Source organism: Phaethon lepturus, unplaced genomic scaffold, assembly GCF_000687285.1.
Source record: "Phaethon lepturus isolate BGI_N335 unplaced genomic scaffold, ASM68728v1 scaffold12911, whole genome shotgun sequence".
In the NCBI taxonomy this organism is placed as follows: Eukaryota; Metazoa; Chordata; class Aves; order Phaethontiformes; family Phaethontidae; genus Phaethon; species Phaethon lepturus.
This window is the reverse complement of record NW_010517034.1, coordinates 49,009-69,793: the sequence shown is the minus strand read 5'-3', so window position 1 is coordinate 69,793 and position 20,785 is coordinate 49,009. Positions and strand designations below refer to the sequence as shown.

Genomic DNA, 20,785 nt, shown 5'->3' with positions numbered 1-20,785 from the left:
GCAGGTGAGGGCGTGGCTGCCACCTGCCCAGCTGGGGCCCCTCTGTGCTGTGACAGGAGCAGCTTCAGCTCCAGCAGAGCTGAAACCTGTAGCAAAACTGGAGCAGCAGCACTGTTGGGTACCCGCATACCCGCACCCGCTCCCCAAACGGGATGTGCCATGTCCTGCCTGACTGGGAAAGCTGTGGGCCAGGGAAGACAGGCCTGGCCGGGCTGGCAGCCCTGCCTCAGACCTGCCGTTTCCTCACATTCAGGAAGACATCAAAGGTGTAGCAGGAGCACCCAGGATGCTTCAAACCCCAGGGCATGCTTACTTTAAAACATGCCTTAGCCAGTCACCTGCTTAGGCCGCCATCGGCAGCCCCTGGCTCCCACGTGGGGTCCCAGCGGCGCAGAGCTCCCCTCGGCAGCGGCTCGGCACCTCGCGCACCCGTGACTCACATACCGAGAGGGCTCGCGGCTTTGTGGGCCTGTGAAAGCCTCCCTGTGCAGCGGTTTGCTCATAGCCACAGCGTGCGTGGCCAGCGGCGCTTGGGCAGCCGGCCAGCAACGGGATGCCCTTCTAGTCTTCTTGCAAGCGTCAGAAGTATTTTTTAGAAAATTGAAATATTAACTAGCCTCCATGAAAATGGCATCTACCAACTAGCAAAGACTGAGTTAAGGGTGAGCAATGCTCCACACTGAAATCTGAACAACTTCAGTGCAAACGTAACAGAGTGCCAAAACGTGGCTGTTTTCCAGAAACAAGCCAACCATTATTAACTCTGGCTGCACTGACCTGTAGCACTACAATCATAGTTAAAAGCGCAGAATTTCTCTTACAGTCACCTCTGTTTCATATATAGGGTTTTTTTTTATTATAGAGCAATGTAGTATTTAGTATCTTCCAGTAAATGCAGAAATTTCAAAGTACTTATGAATTTAAAGGAAGCCTTTCCTTTCCAAGGTTCATTAAAAATTGCCTGATGAACTTTAAACTTCATTCCTTTTGTCTACCTGCTGCTAAATCAGAAGAGAGCTTCAGAAATCTAGTGATAGATTTGATTGATAGATTGACAGATCACATCAGCATGTGATGAAATCAGTAAAACGTGCATGAAATACAGACTGAACAATCGATGCATGAATTACCTAGGAGTGGATCAGCATTCCTCCAGAGCAGCAGTAATTCCATCTTCTAGACTCAGCCTCAAGGGTACTTCTGTCCCAAGCACGAACTGCTGAATACCAGGCACCAAATGCACAAACTCAGATGTCTTCTTGCAACTGCAGAATAACTCCACATGGGGATACAAAACTTTCGTTAACAGTACCATAAAAAGCTAACACAAACACAACTGTGTGTATCGGAGGTAAAAACATCGCAACTTTGATTCAAAAGCTGAGATGTTGACTTTTTCTTTTGTGTGTTTCTATATGGAACTTTGTTTAAAGTGAGCATTTAGGTTTTAGAAATGTGTATTTGTAAAGCTGGAGTAAGTGCCATACATTCAGCCACAACAGCCTATTCCCAGATGCTAACAATGGGAACAAGAAGTCTGTTACGTAATTAGTGCAATGCATAAACCCCCTCATTTTTAGGTAGCTGTAAAATTTCCAGTTACTTAAGCAGTTCTCTATTACCAAACTTCCCTTTACTAGGGGTAGCCATAATGCATTCCAGATAAATAAAAATACAATTAACACAATCCTACATCTTTTCCTTAGGCAAAACATCCTTCAATTTAACTTCTAAGAGTGACACATGCAGAATAAGAAGTAACAAAATGTAATGTGAGCCTACAGCTATGGCACATTCTCCTCGAACCCTGCACTCGGTCTCCTGCTGTAGAGGGTGAAAAGGATGCAGTCCCAGTACTCTGCTGTAATATAAGGCAGAAAGAGTCACTGTTCAAGGTTAATTTTATTCTATGAGCTAATTTTATTCCACACTTAAAGAATTCTAGAAGGACCTGTTGGAATACTTAGAAATTGTTTCTTTTAGACTATTCACTGAAATAATGTTTTGGTTACTTCATTAGCACAGATGTTTTAAGTTTCATGGAATCCTTCCCTTTTACCTCCAATGTTACTTAAAATAATCATTCTGTTATTGGCCTTTTGTTTGTAATTAAAGAGAGTTTGCTTTAAATAGCTAAGTGTAAGCTCAGTGATACGGTTAGCTGATTTGCCCTTTGCTGAAATGCAAAAACATGCAATGAAAACCTTGAAATTTCAACTGTCATTGTTTATTACTGTTTTGGCTACATTCTCTACAATTTCAGCAGCATCTTAAAGAGACAGTTAATGTTTCTTTATATACAATGAAAACAAAATGGCTTGCAACATCAGAAACAAGAGCAACAGTTTAACTGTACAATACTAAATGAAAACCTGTGGTAATACAGCCTCCTTTTTCTGCAACATGGACAAAATTACATATAGGTATTCAGCATCAAGAATGGGATAGTCAAAAGAAAGGTGAACAGTAGAGAGAGATACACTGTTCTGAAAAATAAGTTTCTACCATACAAGGCAGTTAGAAAATGTTTCACATTTTAAAATATCTGTACAAGCCACAAGAAACATTTCCTTGTTGATAGGAACTTCCAGAAATAGAGAATAACCATGAGCAACTTCTACATTTAGTATCAATGCGCTCTGCGGGTAGAGAACGCAATAAACCGACTTAAAGAACTGTACTGTATATTGCCAACACAGATCTGTTTTACATGCCTTCATTGTTAATGAATTACCTACTCTTAATCTCTCTATAACGTACAGTTGACTTGCACCTTAAGGAGGTCATTTGATTCTTTCGCAAAAGTAAAAGCAACGTCATTTAGCAGCAATTAAAAGCGCCTTGAGGGAGACTTAAAAAAAATACAATATCCAATTAGAAAAAGCCATACTTTAAACATTTGTACAGGAATAAGTCGCTGAAATTTAACTGAAAATGTGACATCTGTACAACAATTTACAATAGAGCTAGAAGGGAATTTATCATTATTCCTGCATAGAACATTATACATGACCTGTTTGCATTTGGTTTCATGTGTTGCTTGCTTTTATCAGAAGCCTGGAAAGTTTCACAAGTTTAAATACCACAGCAAATATAGTATTTTTAGAAAATTGAGCTGATTTCAAAATTCGCAATCCATTTGAGAAATAAATGCCAGGAATTCCATATCACCCTTCCAATCTAAATTCAGTGAAACACCACCACATTTCTGGAGGTACAAGCCTGAGTTGCCAAATAAAATACTACAATTTTATCTGAGGAATCTGATACAGCACGTATCTTTGACCATCTCACGCTCCTTTACTTTGGTTTCAAAAGATCATTGTCTTGGAAAGATGGCAGTTTGTTTAGTTTATAACCAGGCACGGAATTCTTCCTGTGTTTTCAAATTTGCTCACTAACCTTTTTTATTTAAATAATGAAAAACTACCCTTCATGTTAGAACTTTCCAGTATCAACCAAATGTACTTTAAGTATTAAAAAGATTATTTACAATGTTCCCCAGAAAAAACTAAAAACCTTTTCTTCAGTCTTAAACACAGTATACCTGTTAGAGCGTAACAGGCAGTGTCATCCTTCAATGTTTAAAGGTATTTCTTAGAAGGGTACATTTATTCACAGTCCATGATCCATTCCAATCATACAAATGACACTATGTAGGAGGACTTCAGTCTGAAAACACAGTTATCAAACTTGTCCCGTGTAAAAACACTCAAATGCTTTCAAGCTCAAGTCTGCATCTGGAAACTACACAAAGGTATCATGCCATTCCTCGGTTGGAGAAATTTCAGTACGAAATGATGCTTGAAGTAGGTGGTGTAGGGGATGCTGCTAGCCCAGTCATATGCAGGTTTCCTGAAGAATTTGATCTCCTCATATGAGGGAGAAGATAAGGATCATTAGCCAGCTGGTGGACATCAAATCTATCCTCTTTTCGGTATGCTAAACAGCGTCTGATAAAGGCCTAGAAAAGAAATGCGAAAAGTGACAATACCATTCCAGATAATTATGTCTGCTTACAAGCAAGTATGCATGTCCTCCTGGATAAACTACTTTCTAAACAAATTTTTGTTCCTATGTAATTCAATTCAAATGATAGTGTAACATTTTACTACTGAGTCCAATGAAAAAATGTAACATCACAGCAGGAAAAAAAAGAAATCAGTAGATTAATTAGTTTCAAATAATCACAACTCGTGTATGTATTTCCATGTTTAGGAACTATACTCACAAGTAAAACATTAGCACCTCACATAATTAGAATTCTGCATGTGTCATTCCTGAACAGCTTAGTAAAAACCAGAAGCAAATGTCAGAGGGTTGAAAAACTAGAAAGGAGCTCCATGGAGCTTCTAAAACCATTCAGCTGTGTGGTCGACGAAGAGTAGATGGAAGACACAGGCACTGAATTTCAACACTTTGAAAGCAGGCGTTACCACATGTGCCACGACAAAATACAGCAAAATGTGAAATTTGACAATGGTGGTTGCCACGTTCATAGGCATTAAATAACTACTAGACTATTTAAGAAACCACTACCTAGCTGGAACTGCTTTCCCAGAAAAAACTCAATCCCATCTGCTTAAAAATATCTAACCAATTGAAAAATTCTGTATCTAGCTTGAACACTGTTCTTGAGACAAGAACCATTGTTGTCCTACATTTAGGTCCATACGATGTATGCCAATCATTTTGTGATGAAAGTTTCCGTCAAGTGTTATGTCTAGCATACACAGAACATTTGGTCTCCTGAGGGCTTGGGCTTCAACATTTAATGATAGAATATCCTTATTATTGCTACAGAAGTGATTAGCGCATCGTTACTTAATTCAGAACTTAATTTAAAAGAATTACGTATCTTTTCTCTGATAAATCTGTTCAGCTGTTTGTTATTTGCTCCAATTAAAAACTGGAGATTAAAAGAAAAAATCTATGATACATGCTAGAATCATGCTAGAATTTACTTCTATCATTTACATATCCAGCATAAACAAGGTACAAAATAAAAGTCATGCACATCTGTTAATATATTTTCACATGTTCTTGGACGTTATGGATTTTAATAAAATTCTTCACAATAAATCCTTCATAACAAATGAATTGTTAAGAGTTGCTTGCAAGATCCTCAGAGTAACAGTTTGTGTCTAAAATGTTTGTAAAATACTTCATGCTTCTGTGGCACTGTAGACACACCAGTGCAATACAAAGACAAACACTGCACAAAATAGGAAAAAGTGAGGAGGATCAAAGGACAGTTACAGTCTGAAAACTAACAAAGTCATTTCAGGTTCCGTATGTATTTCATCTCCATGTTTTCCAAATCAGAATTTCAGTTTACAAGCTGTTCCTTTCCAACTGCCAGGCCTATAAATCTGAAAGACAACTTGGATTCTACACAGTCGTCATAAATGGTCTGAAATTACAAGTTAGTCTGAAATTGTTTTATAGCATTTCCACCAGAGGATAGTTTCTCCCTCTCTCTTACAGCTATCGTGACAATGTTAATAAGAGTGGAGAACACTGAAAGTTTATTATAGTCTTTCAAGCAAACAAACAGAACATGGAATACACAGAGAATGTAAAATAAGTTGCCAATTCTCCATGCTGAACTGTCTCCTCTTTCCTGATATCCTCTATATAAAAACTACTAATGATAAAGAAATGCAAAGAGACAGGGATATAAACTATCGACATGGAATGTTATTAGTCTTATGATAACAGTATTTGTCAACTGCATTCAAAGAACACAATTTTTCCAAATGAAAAAACAAAAACAGCAAACGAAAAACCCAACCAAAAATCCTATGACAAGCAAAACAATTCTTTAACCAAATTTTCATAATCATAACTGCAAGTTGCTCACTAACACTACTTTTAGAAAATATGACCAATGGAAATATACCACAAGTTGTAACAGCAAGTTTATGTACCCAAAAGACTTATTTCCTTGGGAAGCTACAGCCTCTAGGTTTCCTTTCGTTTTCATCTTTAGAAGCTAAATCTTAACATTCCTAATTTTTTGCAGCTAGTGTCCCAAATCTAAGTATGTTTAATTAGTTGCTGAAACCTGAACAGGCATTCTACTATTTTCACTTTTTTTTTTTCCAATAAGCACATCTCTACAGCATCTGGCCATGAATATAACTTTTAAAAATTGGGACAGTTTTAGAAACAAGTAACATATATAATGTTTTCTTCCATATTCACAGAATTGGACCTGTGTTATGGATGCTTACAGCAGCATCATTTCGGAAACCACCTTAATCTGTTTCTGAATAGCTAGTCTGTGGAGATGAGTTTGATACTACAGATATTTCAAAATAAGATTTTTAAATACAGGAAACATTGCCATCTGCACCTTTGCAGCAGATAACTATTTTGGCAGTTGAACCAGCATCAACATATCTTATAGATTCTTAATCTTAAGAATTTATGTTTCTAAACTCAGCTTTGAGTTAATACACACATACTGTGACCTTTCAAGGGGAAAAGTGTTAGCAGGTATATCCTCCAGGTATTTGATTGTCAAATAGTTTTCAAGCCAATAAGGCTGCAGAGAGTAACATTCACAACTTTCAGAAAAAGCTTGTTACTGTTAGGAGAAGTATTTCAGAGGAACTTCTAGTAAGACAGCCTGGGTGAGACATATACGGTCCTCTGGGAAAAAGCAAAGCAGACAATTTTTAAGGCAGCCTACTTTAAAACTGATCACAAATTTCTGGAATATATATATATGTATATACTATAGTGAGACTATATACTATATATACATATATATACAGTCTTGCTTTGAAGTATGTGATTTTGAGAAGTCCCAGAATAAGTTTCCTTAAATAAAAACATCAAAATACTAGTACTCCATTGTTTTCTTACACATTTAGTTACTACATCCCACAGCATTCTTAAGTTAACAGCAATTTTATAGTGGAATCATTTATGATCAATTTTTTAACTGTTACTCATCTGAAATGTTACCTTGGCTTCATTGCTTACAACAGGTTTGACAGGGAACTGAACTTCCGTGGCTTTTAATATTGTATTTTCTTGTAAGATATCTTGCTGTGATTGATTGTGGCCAAATGGCTGAAAAATAAGCACATGATTTTCTTTGTAAGAGTTATCCAACTACTTCGATTTCATAAATATTTATGTTATAGTAAGTTGTTGCGGTGTTAATGCAAACAGCTAAACATTCCGTAAACAAAAAAGCTTCAGTCAAAATTTTCTACACTTCTTGCAGTGTCAATGCACACCACCAAGAAGTAACACAGGTAATTTTCCATGTAGATTCACATCTTTATGACTATAATTCACAGTCTACTGGAAACAGGCATTTACACCAAAACTCTAAGATTTTTCAAACATATTCCTTACCTTTCTACCATAAAGGCATTGGAAAAAGATTACTCCAACTGACCATACATCAACCTTATTAGAAATCTTTGGTGGCTCTTTGCCAACTACAAAACACTCTGGAGGCAAGTACCTAGAAAACAAAACATGCATCTCAGTGTCTGCAAAGAGATGTATGGAATCACTAGAACTTTTTCAAATATCAAATTATACAAACACTTCACGTACACATCTCTGAGCTTTTGACAACTGTACAGTTGCCTTTCAATCTGCATTCCAACACCTTGCACACCCATCAAAACTGACATGGCTTTTTGTATAGTCAGTCGTTCAAACAGAGGGTCTGTTTCATACGAGCACAAATACTAACGTTCTTCACCTAAATCACTAATTATCACTTTTTTTTTTTTTAATTGGTATCCTAGATTAAATATGAACCTTCTCCATCTATCAGAGCAAGAAAAGATGAAAGCCATATGGGGCATTTTACAGCAAGGCCTGATTAGGAACCTAAGATAATGTAGATATGGCTCAAAAGACTCTTGACCTAAGTTTTTAGTAAGCATGATGACATTAACCAGAGGCTTATATGGTAGACAAAGGCCATTGTTATCTCCATTCCTATAATCTGCAGGAAGCTATACCTAAAGAGCTGAAAGTTGTGGAAATTCCTGAGCCATTCCTGAATTATGAAAGAACTGGTGAAATTGAACCTCCTTTAGAAAAACAAAAACAAAACCTCCCAAACGTATAAATATGTGGGCAGTTAAGTATTATTGAGTATAATATCTAAAAATTGAAAAAGACATAAAAACTATCAGAGCAACTACAGATCAGATATTCTTTCATCAACAGCATGTAAGGCTTTAAAAGAAATTTTGAAGAAATATTTGTGGAAATGGAAATAAGTGGAAAAATGAGATAAGAACGCAACCAAATACGAATTTCACATAGTATCACAAAATCTCTTCTGGAATACTCATGTACAATTCTGATTACAACATTCAAGCAAAATGATCTTAAAGTGATGCACGTGCAAAGAAAGCTACTAAGATGATCTGAGGAATGGAGAGCCTACAATTCAGGGAAAAAACCTGAAGGCTATAAAAACACCGGGGAGCAAGTACCAGGAAGGGAAACAACCTACTTCAGGGAGGACAGTGTTGGCACAGGAACAAACAAGTATAAACTGGACACAAATAAACACAGTCTGTAAATTAGAAGATTAGGTTTCTAATGATCAGAGAACTGAGGTTACAGAACACACTTCAAATCAGATTACTGGGGACAAAATACTAACTAAATTTAATATAAATGTCTAAGTTTACAAAAGAGACTGTGTGACCTAACTGCCTTGAAAGGCAGGTAACTGGAACCAGTGACTGAGGAAATCCCTTCCAGGACTATGCTGCTGACAGTTCGTGCAATTTGCTCTAAACAGTCTCTTCCCCCACCTCAAACTCACTCAAAGTATTTCTCTCGTCAATGAAGATTTTGGGCTCAGAGAAAGTGCGATTTAGAAACACAAGAGATTCATCATGAACCCATGATGGCCCCAGATCTTTTTTGATCTCTTAGTTTACAGCACCACTAGTGCCTGTGGCATTTCAGATTAAATCCAAAGGCCAAAATTTTTTGACATATATTCCTACAATAAAATATTCAAAGCGGTGTTTAAATAGTTAAAGCATTAAAAGAGCGGCAAAAGCCTAACACTTCTAAAATGCTTCAACTTGAATAATGATCTTTTCACAGCATGTGCACATTGGCATTTGCGCAAGAGTATGTGTGTTTTCTTTTCTAAAAATTCTGAAGGAAAAGGCAAAAACTTTATTACGTGCAACTTCCGAATATAGGAGAAGTTGCAAAGTAAATGGGAATGGCTTCTCTGTTTAGTTAGGTTTCAGCTCCTGACTCTGTCTGATCTGCTACAGGCAGAATGAGGAGAGAAAGAGCAAATGAATTCACAAGTAATAACCTGGTCAACCTAGGCTTTCTATTCCACCCACCCTACCACAGCTACCATGCACCCAGGCTCAAAGAGCTACTGTGCCATGAAGAAGCTGCATCTTTAGAGAGCAAATTCTAGAAACAGCTTTTCTGTAAACAATGAAATGCTTATTATCATTCCTGTTCTGTAGGCAGCTCTAAAACTTCAGGTTTTTGGACAAGCGTGCAAGTGCACACAGAAAACAAATCACAGCTGCTGAGCTGTCATTAACCTTTAGGATGGAAGAGTAAATACTCTTTTGTCCTAAGGACATTACCTGCTGGTAATCCCTGCTCTAAGATTTCCAAGGACTGAGCACCCACACTTAATCATCATAGCTCTGTCAAACGTCTTCAACCACCTGCAGCCAAAGATTAAACACCTGCTTCTTCAGGGAAACCATGTTTCTAAATCATAGTGATCATCTCCACTTTTTTTATATATATATATATAAACAAACCACACATACTCACACTCTCTTATTTTAGTTATGTTACCATTCTAACATTTGTGAATATCAACGTTCACAGTACTGCACAAAAATCTTTGTCATCCACGTTAATAGTTTTAATCCTAACTCTCTCTCCAAATTGGCTTTATGAGAGAGCATTTATGAATTCTGAACAATGACCCAGAGTCTAAACAGCTAAATCAAACCAGGCATTACCAGTAAGTTCCTGCTCCCTGTGAAGTTAAATCCATTCCATCCACACCGTAGCTATCATCATCCATTATTTTGGACAGGCCAAAATCAGTAATTTTTATTTCTCCACATGCTGTTCCATCTACAAGAAGGATATTACCTATCCGGGGGGGGGAAAAAAAAATTACCTCAAAACAGCCAACAATGTTTTATTTTCAAAACCAGGTACATCTAACTTCATGACGGGTAACTGACAACTTTACATCATCTTTATATCCTCAAGTCTAAAGCAACGTGACTATGACACATTTCAGTGCAGTCTCAGGAACCTTCTAGGTTACCACCATCATCTGAAATGGCTCCCTCAGCTGGGAGATGGCTGGACAGTGAGGAAACACCAAAACGTAGCGAGGAAACACCGAAACGTAGCACTATACCAGTTACAATGAAGTTTCGTATTTTTATGCCCAGAACAAATCCTACACTACAGGTTTCAGCGCTTGCATATGCCACAAAAATTGTGCCAAGAAATTGCTGCAATACTATGAATTGTACTCCATATGTTAAAAATGTACGATAATTTCTTGATCTGAAAGTTATTTGATGAAGTTCCTCTGAGAACAAAAAATAATGAGACTAAGAATACATTCTGTACAATTCCGTAACATGAAAGAAAACTATATGAACAATTTATTGCACAGCAGCAAGCAAACAGGCTGGCACAAGAGTTATGTTACAAACCCCACACTTGGAAGTGTAGCAGATTAAAGTACATGAAGAACACAAACGTCACTCATGCAAGGTGTAAAACAAAGGCCATGGATTCAAGGCAGAATACATAATTTATGACAATGTTAATTATTAATTGTAAAGAAAACTTCCGTAAAGTCCTGTTTTGAAGTGCTTATGCTGCGATGCTGAAAGTGATTGATTACCTATTTCAATCCTTTACAGGCTAAGAAATACGTAAGGGAAAAATTATTTACACATCAGCATTCCACAATGGTCACAGGATTGAGCCAACTAATGATCTTATCTGTTTATATTGCTAAATACCAATGTATGTATCTATGTGCTATAGGATATTTTTCTACAAATTCAAATCAAAATAATACAAAGTAGAAAAGTTATGACAAACATTTTTCCAAAGAAAAGACAGATGATTTTGGCAATAAAACTAGAGAGAGAAGTACACACTTTTTTCAATTGTTTACAATAAGCTTGACATACAGAAGATAATTTTGGTATTTTCAGGCATGAATTAGAAACAAAATAAAGGATAGAACAAAAACATTTTCAATCATTTTCAATTGTAACATTCCTCATTTACCTGGTTTAAGATCATAGTGTATAATAGGGGGCTTGATCTCATTGAGATACCGTAGTGCATTTACAATTTGCATTACAATGGACCTAGCTTCCTTCTCTGACATCAATTTATGTTGCTTGAGATAGAAATCCAAGTCATTGCCTTCACAGTATTCTAACACCGTGCAAAACCTAGGGTAGAATTCAGAGAGACAAAATTAAATAACGTATCAAACTGCGCAATCAGAAACGGAAATATGACAACCTAGTTTGATACCAGCAAGTTTAAGAACAGCTATATTAAACTATATGAATGAAATTGTTAATAGAACACATGGCATAACTAGTAGCTTATGAAACTTGACATCGATCAGAACATTCATAGTCACCAAAAGAGAAAATGCATCCACACTGATGAGAGGTTAAGCTAAAAACCCCCTTATTTATGTAGGCATGTTTCTCAATAAAAAAATATATTCACTATTCCTTAAGATGTGACACAATTTCACGCAAAGAGGTGCAGCCCAATGACCATGGGCTACACTTAGGCTAATAACACTCCTGCTATCATTTAGTCTTGGAAACTTGTGTAAGCTACAGCAGCCTTTTTGGAGCTGCCTTGAAGCAGCCCTTGCTCTGCCCAAAATCATTACAGCACTGCATGTCCCCTTCACCCTCAGGACATCCTATAGGGCTTACTAGTCAGGTGTTGCAAAACAGTGTTTTCACCACTATAGAAGGCCTGCAATATTTAGCCAAGACAAAATTCTGCAATTAGTGGGGTGTTTGGTTGGTGTCCCCCCCCCTTTTTTTTTTAAATTTTTAAGTACCCTTTAAGGAAGCCATGAGCGCTTTGGATGAAAGCAAGAACATACTATTTTTGTTCAAATACTCTTCAATTCTCTTTATCTAGTATACACCACTAAAATGCTTGCCATGTTCTAGAAAATGTATTATTTCATGTACTTACGTATCTGTATCCAGGGAGAAGTAGTCATATAGTTTAACTATCCGGGGGTGATCCAGTTCTTTGTGTATTCTATACTCTCTGCACGCATGTCTAAAAGAAGATGGATACATTAACCTTCCATAATCAATAAAATGCTATTCAATTTAACATATGAAGCATAAGTCATTAATATTTACTTGTGGTAGTTTTCTTTCTTTTCATCCCTCCAGCTTTTGTTAAGCTGGTGAATCTTCACAGCAGCATACCTTTGTTCATAAAGATCAAAAGCCTAAAAAAGAAACCCACAAATATGGGAAAATTTTAACCATAGATGATAAAAACAACACCCAATAAAAAGAGGAAAAAAATTGGCATTTAATTCACAAATCTGTTGTAATGCTACCTCCCTTCCACGGGTTAATCAAAGTTTGCTCAACCAGTGTTTAAAGAGTATACCACATTACAATCCTTCTGCTTACTTGGATCCTCTCCCTCCCCCTGAAAATTAAATATACAAATGTACATGGCTCAAACATTAGATTTAGCAGACCCAACACACTCTACCTTGTATACTTCACTGAAGCCACCTCGTCCAAGTAAATGGAGTAACAAATACCGTTCATTCAACGTGGGGTGATCTTTAAATCTCAAAAGAAAAAAAAAATTAATTCTATTTAAGGTATACAAATAGAGTCTGCAATGTAAGCCTCTTAGTATTACTTCTCAAATGGAGCTTTCTTTTTACTAGCAATATCTAACATGGTGAACAATGTTACACCATGTGTAATTTTATGACACAACTATACATCATCATAAATTTCAGTAATTTTTGACTATTTAGTGTACAAATGCTATCACAACACCACCATCAAACCAGTTAATTCTGGTAAACTTTTTGTTATTTTTCTCTATTTTTGTGAGGATAAGAAAACTACCCTTAAATTTAAACATGCGATACAAGGGCTCTCTCCTTGTTGCACCAAATTTTGTAGCAGTCTCAAACTCCAGCTTTCTAGAACAGACGAGGAGGGTATACTTCCAATTTCACATGAAAGATGACCAGACCTGTTGTATATACCTGCCTTTTTTTAACAAAATTGATTTTATATAACACTAAGAAGTTAACAAATAACAAACAACAGTATGGGGAAAACACATAGGAAGGACTGAGTATCTGCCCATACTCTAATCAAAAGCAAGAAAACACTCCTTCCAAACACAAAATGATGCTGCAGGACAAAGAAAAGGACCATACTCTCTCCTGAAATGTGCAGAAGACAAAATACATCCTTCCATCCAACCAGGGGGAAGGGGGCTGAATATTCATCACATTTGTAGTGCCATGATGGGACAACTATACTCGTAAATCTAGGGCCAGCTACCAATTCTATTCCAAAGAACTAGACCAGGAAATTGATTTGGGGTTCAAATTAATCCAGAAAAAGAAACCACAGGATTTAACTTGGATCAATTTCCAGTGTCTGTTCAGTGAAGACATGCCATTGCAAGCATGTGAAAGGAAACAGGGCAAGGGCATAATGAAGTAGTCAGGGATAGGCAAAACCAGTTCCTTTCAAGCAACAGTGCCAGCTTGAAGCGCTGGTGAAACTGTAGCATTAGTGTTTTTAGTCGCCATCATGGCAAAACTAACTAATTTTTTTAGTTATGTAATCATTACCTTCAAAATGCTTAGTATATTCCAATTTAACATTGTGACATATTGCCATGCAAGTTGAAGTACAGAGTAACATTTAACATAATACAAAAAGACTTTGCATTTGTCTTTTTCCTACTAGGTACCTGTACCTAGTAGGAATAAGATTACAGTGCAATAAAACCAAAACTAATTTTAACTGCATCACAAAATTGCTGCTGTTTCATCAAACCTCACTGCCATTTTCTTGCATTATTGTCACCTAAGTGAATTCATTAGGTTTCCTTACAAGTATTTTTTTAGCCAAGTAATATGGTCTAGCAAGTTTTAGCTCTCCTGCATTATAAACTGTGTATATATGTTATTTCTTGCTTATTCAATAAAACTATTAATAAAGTTTACCGAGTTCTAAGTAATTCTGTTTTCTTAAAGTTTAAATAAGTTGGTGTTTAATATATATACATAAACAAAGAGAACCAAAGAAAAAATTATGAATGAGCCTCTCCTCTGTAGGTAAAATGTGATTTTAGAGCATTGTTTTTAAAATAGACATGCAAAATTAAGACAGTCTCTTACTGTGAATTATCTTCATTATTTATTCTTTTCAGTTCTCTTATGTGAAGATTCCTAACTCTTTCCAAACGTTCAAGTTCTGCTTGTATTTCAGCTTCCTCCTGCAAATGAAAAGAATGAAATGTAAAAGCTCATTTACTCCCCGTTTGAAAAGGATATTTTTACCCCTGCATCAATACTAGTGGTGATGGAGGAACATTACATTACAAAACCCTGCTGAACTAGAAAAAAGCACTGCTTTTCTCTTAAAGCCAGAAAAATTCAGAAAGATATGGCAAAAGCCTGTTTCAAGGAACCTTTCTGTCCATGAAGCCACAGGTAATGGGATGTTCACAGTTTTGTTCTGCACTGTAGGGATGCTATTTGAAATGAGCAGCAGCTGGGTTTTGTACCTCAGCCAAGGAGAGAAATTATCTGGGAAGCGGTCTGAAACTGATGTACAAAGAAGAAAAAAATGAGATATATGCAGTTACAGATTTTGTAGAAACTGATAAATTAAGACAAGACGTTTAAAATACTTTGAGGCTGAAGTGCAAATCAAAAAAGAGTACAAAAATAAGTCATTACAGCAGAAATGTTCTTAAGGTGTTGGTACAAGACACGAAAACCAAGCTCATTTAAAAAGATTTCTCCATTTGTACCTTATTAAAAATACAAATGCAGAATATGTATTGTGTAAGATTTTGAGTGCAATTTCAGAAGAAGCATGTCAGGTACGAGCACATTCCCTAACTAATTTCAGCACTTAAAACTATCTCATCTTTATGCTACATACTAGAGAACACTGAAATAGTTGTTTAGTCAGATTCTCTAAAAAAGTAAAGAATTCACAATGCCTAATTCATGGAAACCTATGCATCTATACTAGAAGTGAAAAACATATACTCATTAAAAGACAGTGTAGAAGGGTTATGTCCTTTTCAGAGCTGGTACCTCTAGAACTTGAAAGTCTGAATAAAGGGGAGACAAAATTAGTCCATAGCAGAAAGCTCATAATTATGGAATTATTCTAGCTGAAAAGGAAAAAGAAGGCCTGGCATCTGATACGTTTGTTTTTTTTTTTTTTTAGTAGCAGTGCCAGTGGAAGCAGTGTCCCACATCATGTCTTGTTATTTTGGCACAGCCTCTTGTACAGCCACACAGTGAACCAAACTGGAAAACTAATCAATCTTTTCTTTAAAAAAAAAAAAAAAAAGAAGAAGAAAACCTAACCCACAAAAAAACCCCAAGCGTCACAGAAAGATACATATTTGTTTTTTGAAAGAAGCTAGATCAGTTCTCCAATTTATACTGTGACTGCACAACCTGGTGATGCTGGTAAAAGCAATAGGGCAACAAATCATGACACAAAGGAGATGGAGGCAGAAGTCAGCAGAAGGAAGAGAAAATGCTGTAAATCTAGTATTTCCAAACATTGTATATCATAAAACCACATCCCGAAACAACAACTCCATTTATATAATTTAAAACACACATTAAATGACCACAACTCCAGCGAGTTGAGGAGTCCGGATCAAATGATTTCAGTGGATATCCTGAATTCCTCCCCATAGGCTAAGGAAAAAAACCAAACCTCCCATCCCAAAACCAGACACTAGATCAACCTCCATTCAGAAAACAAAAATAAAATTCCTCATAATTTAGAAGCTGGACGAAGTAACACTAATCTGCTAGCTGATCTGGGTGGACCATTTGTTTTTGCTAACATATAGTGTCAAGGATTTCATTTTTTTCCTGTTTATACAACGCTAGCCTCTTTTTTTTTATATTTAGATCCATCCTTGCAGTTCTCTGTTAAATACCCTGAAATGATATGCAGTTCCTCATAACCCAATAGTCCTTTATAAAGAATTCTAGCCCTTCTCCCCCCACAAAAGGCCACACACTTATACACACACAATTGTCTATGTTCTTCCCAAAGGCTGACAAAAAATACCCATCAGTTATGCCTCTTTGGGGCTTTTTTGTTCATATATTATGCAATTCAGTGGTTCTCAAAATGTGGTTCATAGGCCAATGTTAGTCCAAAGAGAACTGGCTGGTTGCATTGTTTCCAGCTGTTATTTAGGACACTCAGGCTTTGAATACCTTTAAGCAAGAATGAACCAGCTTAGCTGCCTCAGGTCACTGCTATATAAAAGGAAGTGAGAAAACAAGAGCTTCTCTCCAGGACCAAAGCTGCTAGCTGGAAAAGAATTTCCTGGGGAGCAGAAGGAAAAGAAAACTGGTGGTGGCAGCATGTACAGGGCACCAAAAATAAGAGCACCAGGAAAGCATCTGGAGAGTGAAAAGGAAGAAGAGCAGACAGCAAAACAGCATATGCAGAAGTAAAGAAGAAAAAAATGTAACCAGCAAAGAAGCACTAGGGAAGAAAAACAGCCACATAAAAAGAAGATAACAAAATTGGTTTTTTTAGTTAATGACAAAATCTGTATCGCACTTAAGAATTAAAATGCAAGTATGTATTTTATGATTTCAGATACATTCAAACATGATTTGCTAAGAAGTAACATTGGTTTCCCCTCTGGCATTTAGTCAAGGAAGTTCCTTCTTATACAGAGTACCCCAGCATTGATGCTCAGGGTGAAAACCAAATTCAGATATTGAACTGTCTTGTAGCAGCTTCCTTCATATGTCACTTGAAATTTCCATACGACTTCAAAAAGTCAAAGCATGGAAAAAACCTACAGAATTTCGTAACAGAATTTCACGTGAAGCTGCTGCTATTTCTAAAGCATTAACAATGAAGAACTATGTGGGCACTTTACTTCACTAGTGCCAAGAAGTTTATATGCAGATTCCCTACCACAGATTCAAGTACTTTCTTATCATATTCTTTAAAAATAGCATCAGTGTTCTCAAGGGGCCCAGATTGGTTTATTATAGTAGGATTTATAACAGGTGACTTGTACATTTGAAGAGAACAGACCTGAAAGAGATTCTTACATTTCAAGGGAAAAAACTATGGCCTGTTTTGACTGAACATCTCAAGAACTACTGCTCAGGAGATAAGGGTACTTTCCTTTCACACTTGTTGAGATACTTCTGCCTGCTTCAACTGTCATTCACAGATTATTCCTCAACAGCTTTGCCTGAATAAGCAATTGTTTGTCAATGTTATCTCATTACATAGATTTATTAGAATGATGGGCCTCAAGAAAAAAGTACTGCTGTTTTTTTCAAAAGTCAAACACTGGAGTAAAATATCTGATTGCAAAAATAGTTAAAGATACAGGAAAAAGATTTTCCATAGAAGTAAGAAAATTATATTCTCTCTTGCCATAGGTAGTACGCTAACTGATAACAACTGAAGTGGATACTGTAGGTGATCAAAACATGATATTCAGAAATGCAATGCTATGTAAATTGGACCTTTTTAAAGGTCAAAAACTAACATAAAAAGCCCATATATCAAACTTGGCTGACTCCACTTCCTCAGCTCTGAAACAAGTGCAGTGTTGGCAGCATCATCGTATTACAAGGATTCAAGGAATCAGTACAGTGTTACAGTGGATAGACTCACTACTCCCCCCCTGTACTCACAGTTTTTATGGTAAGTTGTACAATTAAAAAAAAAAAAAAGGAAAGCACTACTAGGCATAAAATTGTACAGCACTTTTAGTATCATGTCTTCTAATCAGATAGCTCTCAATAAGCCGTCTCCTTATTTTGATAGTACTAGTTTTTATGGGTTTGGGCATGGTCAAAAAAACCCTCTTAGAATAACAGACCATATACATACCTTTTTGAGATGTCCTAATCGAAGTTTGAAAATTTCTTCCTGTTCATGATACTCTGCTAGAGTCAAACTGAAAAAAAACCCAAACAAAACAAACATGTAATTATAGCTTTTAGATGATGGTAAACAAAACAACAGCATTCTTACTTAAATACTGTAATAAATACAGTATCCTATGTTAATTATTTACTACCAAAATACAAAGACTACATTTTTTGAACTATCTGAACATCTTGGTTTGTAATTTCAGGGTCAAAACATACTGACAAACATACCTCTGTGTCTGGTATTCTGGAATATTAACTGCCTCTCCCACTGGACCATTTTGGTCTCTCAGTTAGCCTGTTAGGTTATCTGGGTGCATCCGGAATCATATCACCATCTCAGTATTTTAGCTGATGCTACTCCACTGCTTGGTTCTCAACTCTAACAATTAATGAACCAAAGAACGGAGATCCCAAAACCAACTAGACAAGACTGGTAACACTGGATTTTTGAGATGCAATTTAAAGAACACAGTGCAAACCCATACATTCCAAGTTCATTAACATTTTGCGTGAGACCACAAATTCAGTTTTGAATTGGCACGTGACTCTTTCGCTTGTTCTCTTTTCATCTTCCTTTGAGAAAAGATTCCTGGCTACAATTAATTCAATGGTTCTTCACTGTCTGTAGACTTGCTAGGACACAAAGTCAGTTATCATCCAGAGGATCTAGACTGTTCATACAGATTAGTAACTAAGAAACCCAAAACCTGACTGCACACAGTATCCATCTGACAAATGAACAAAAAACACACAGAAGACAAATGACCAAAGAAACAAAAAATTCCAGAGAAGAAACCATATGCGTATGATGAAGACGAACGGGGATGGGGAATGAGAAAGAGGTATGGTCTCCTTGAAAAGACTCACATAAATTCCTATGAACAAATTAAAATGAAACATTTTATTGTTTTGCCTGGATTTATTATTTCTTGCATGATGCAAAGATAAAACTAATAGCATAACATGTTTTCACAAAGTCTGTATTTTAGTGGGTTCAGTTATCAACTGTGCTGGGAAGGTAAGTTACACAAAGTGTTTAGAATGCTATATATGCTGTTCTTATTGCAAGTCTAGGGAACTACAGTGTCTTAAGAATCACCTGTAGTTTCCCCAGAGGTGAGGGACACCAATTCAGATTTCTCTTACAGCAAATGCCAACTTCACTAAGATTTGCAGAAATCTGATAAACTGTAAGACTTCTTCCTCCCTCTGAAATTTGGATGAAGTTTGCCATAGTTTTCAGAATCCTAAACCCTGTATTTATTGGGTCTCAAAAATTGTTAATAAAGGACTGCATCTTTTCTGGATAAAACTTGGTGATTCTGAAGCTTTCATAGAGCCCCTTCCTATTCCTGATTTCATAAATACTAAATTTCACTGCCCCTTTTCTGACTCGGCCAGGACAGAAGATTGAGTTGACCAGATATTCTCCATCAATATTAGTGAAATTGCTGGATTCTTTTTTGACCACAGCACCTAAATTTTCAAGAACCTGGCAACAGCTTCACAAAACTGTAATTATTTCATCAACCATGTGGTCTATAATATATAGAAAGATCAGGTGACAAAAGCAGCCATGACCACGTCCTGTCATAATTCGAGAAGGAAGCGATCCTTTCTTTTCAGAAGCATCATACAAAGTTACTCTGCATGGTTTTTTTCCTATTGGAATGAAACGTAGCCTTGCATTCCAGTCAACAGACATCCCCAAACACTATGAAGGCAACAGAGTGAGGAAATTTGCCTCTCCGAGAAAGGCAAAAGGTCCCTTAGTACCAGATTTTGGGACCAAACGTCTCTATTCTTTTTCTGGCAGAACCTCCTCCGGGTCTAGACAATTTATGCTACATCTTAAAAGAGTCTTTAAAGCAAATGTGAAATGTGGTGCCTCAATAGCTAGGAAAGTTGGCAATGCATTCTCTGTACAGTCCAAACAACAGCAAGAAACCTAAGAAAACAATACTCTTAATTCCTGCTCTAATGCATCTGCTAGACCTATCAAAGAGAGCATCAAGACCATGCTAGACAACTCACAGCAGCATGCTTGACATTTTTTCAATACTTCTACTCAAACAGCAAACTACTCTAACATGGATTAAGTTCTCAATTAAAAAAGGCAAAGGATCAATGCCAATGTGTATGAGGTTGAATATTATTCTTTCCAGATTCTTGTCTGCAGTATAAATTACAGGCTTGTGCACTTCCAGAAATGCAGATAGTAAAGTTGTCTTTCTCAGAAAGAGAAACCATTTAGGTGGCTTAGAACCACAAGCAAAACACACTGAAAATACAAAGTTTATGACATGACCTTCCAGAATTTTCATTGAACAGAGAGCCTTAAAACCATAGATCCCCTGAAAAAACTAACATAATAGAGGAAATCTGGTCTTTTTTACAAAACCTCAGCTATCTACGCAGAGTTATGACAAAGTGCCTAGACAACTCTAGCAAGTATTGCCTTCCAAAAAGTTCTTACATAGCCTGCTTCAGCACAGAGCACAAGTTAGAGGTCATATTGAAAACATTAAG

The 20,785-nt window shown here is 36.6% G+C and overlaps 1 protein-coding gene across 1 annotated transcript in view; it reads right to left on the bottom strand.

The window, feature by feature from the left end:
- Positions 1 to 3,182: 3,182 nt before the first annotated feature.
- The window catches only part of TLK1 (tousled-like kinase 1), a 41,219-nt gene continuing 23,616 nt past the window's right edge, over positions 3,183 to 20,785 (bottom strand). Inside the window, exons 11-20 of the mRNA XM_010296255.1 lie at positions 18,213 to 18,279; positions 14,474 to 14,571; positions 12,808 to 12,889; positions 12,441 to 12,532; positions 12,265 to 12,354; positions 11,317 to 11,486; positions 10,011 to 10,146; positions 7,375 to 7,486; positions 6,976 to 7,083; positions 3,183 to 3,964 (exon numbers count right to left, since the gene is read on the bottom strand). Coding sequence (XP_010294557.1) covers positions 3,788 to 3,964; positions 6,976 to 7,083; positions 7,375 to 7,486; positions 10,011 to 10,146; positions 11,317 to 11,486; positions 12,265 to 12,354; positions 12,441 to 12,532; positions 12,808 to 12,889; positions 14,474 to 14,571; positions 18,213 to 18,279 — 1,132 coding nt within the window. The 3' untranslated portion in view covers positions 3,183 to 3,787. The remainder of the gene's footprint in view (positions 3,965 to 6,975; positions 7,084 to 7,374; positions 7,487 to 10,010; positions 10,147 to 11,316; positions 11,487 to 12,264; positions 12,355 to 12,440; positions 12,533 to 12,807; positions 12,890 to 14,473; positions 14,572 to 18,212; positions 18,280 to 20,785) is intronic.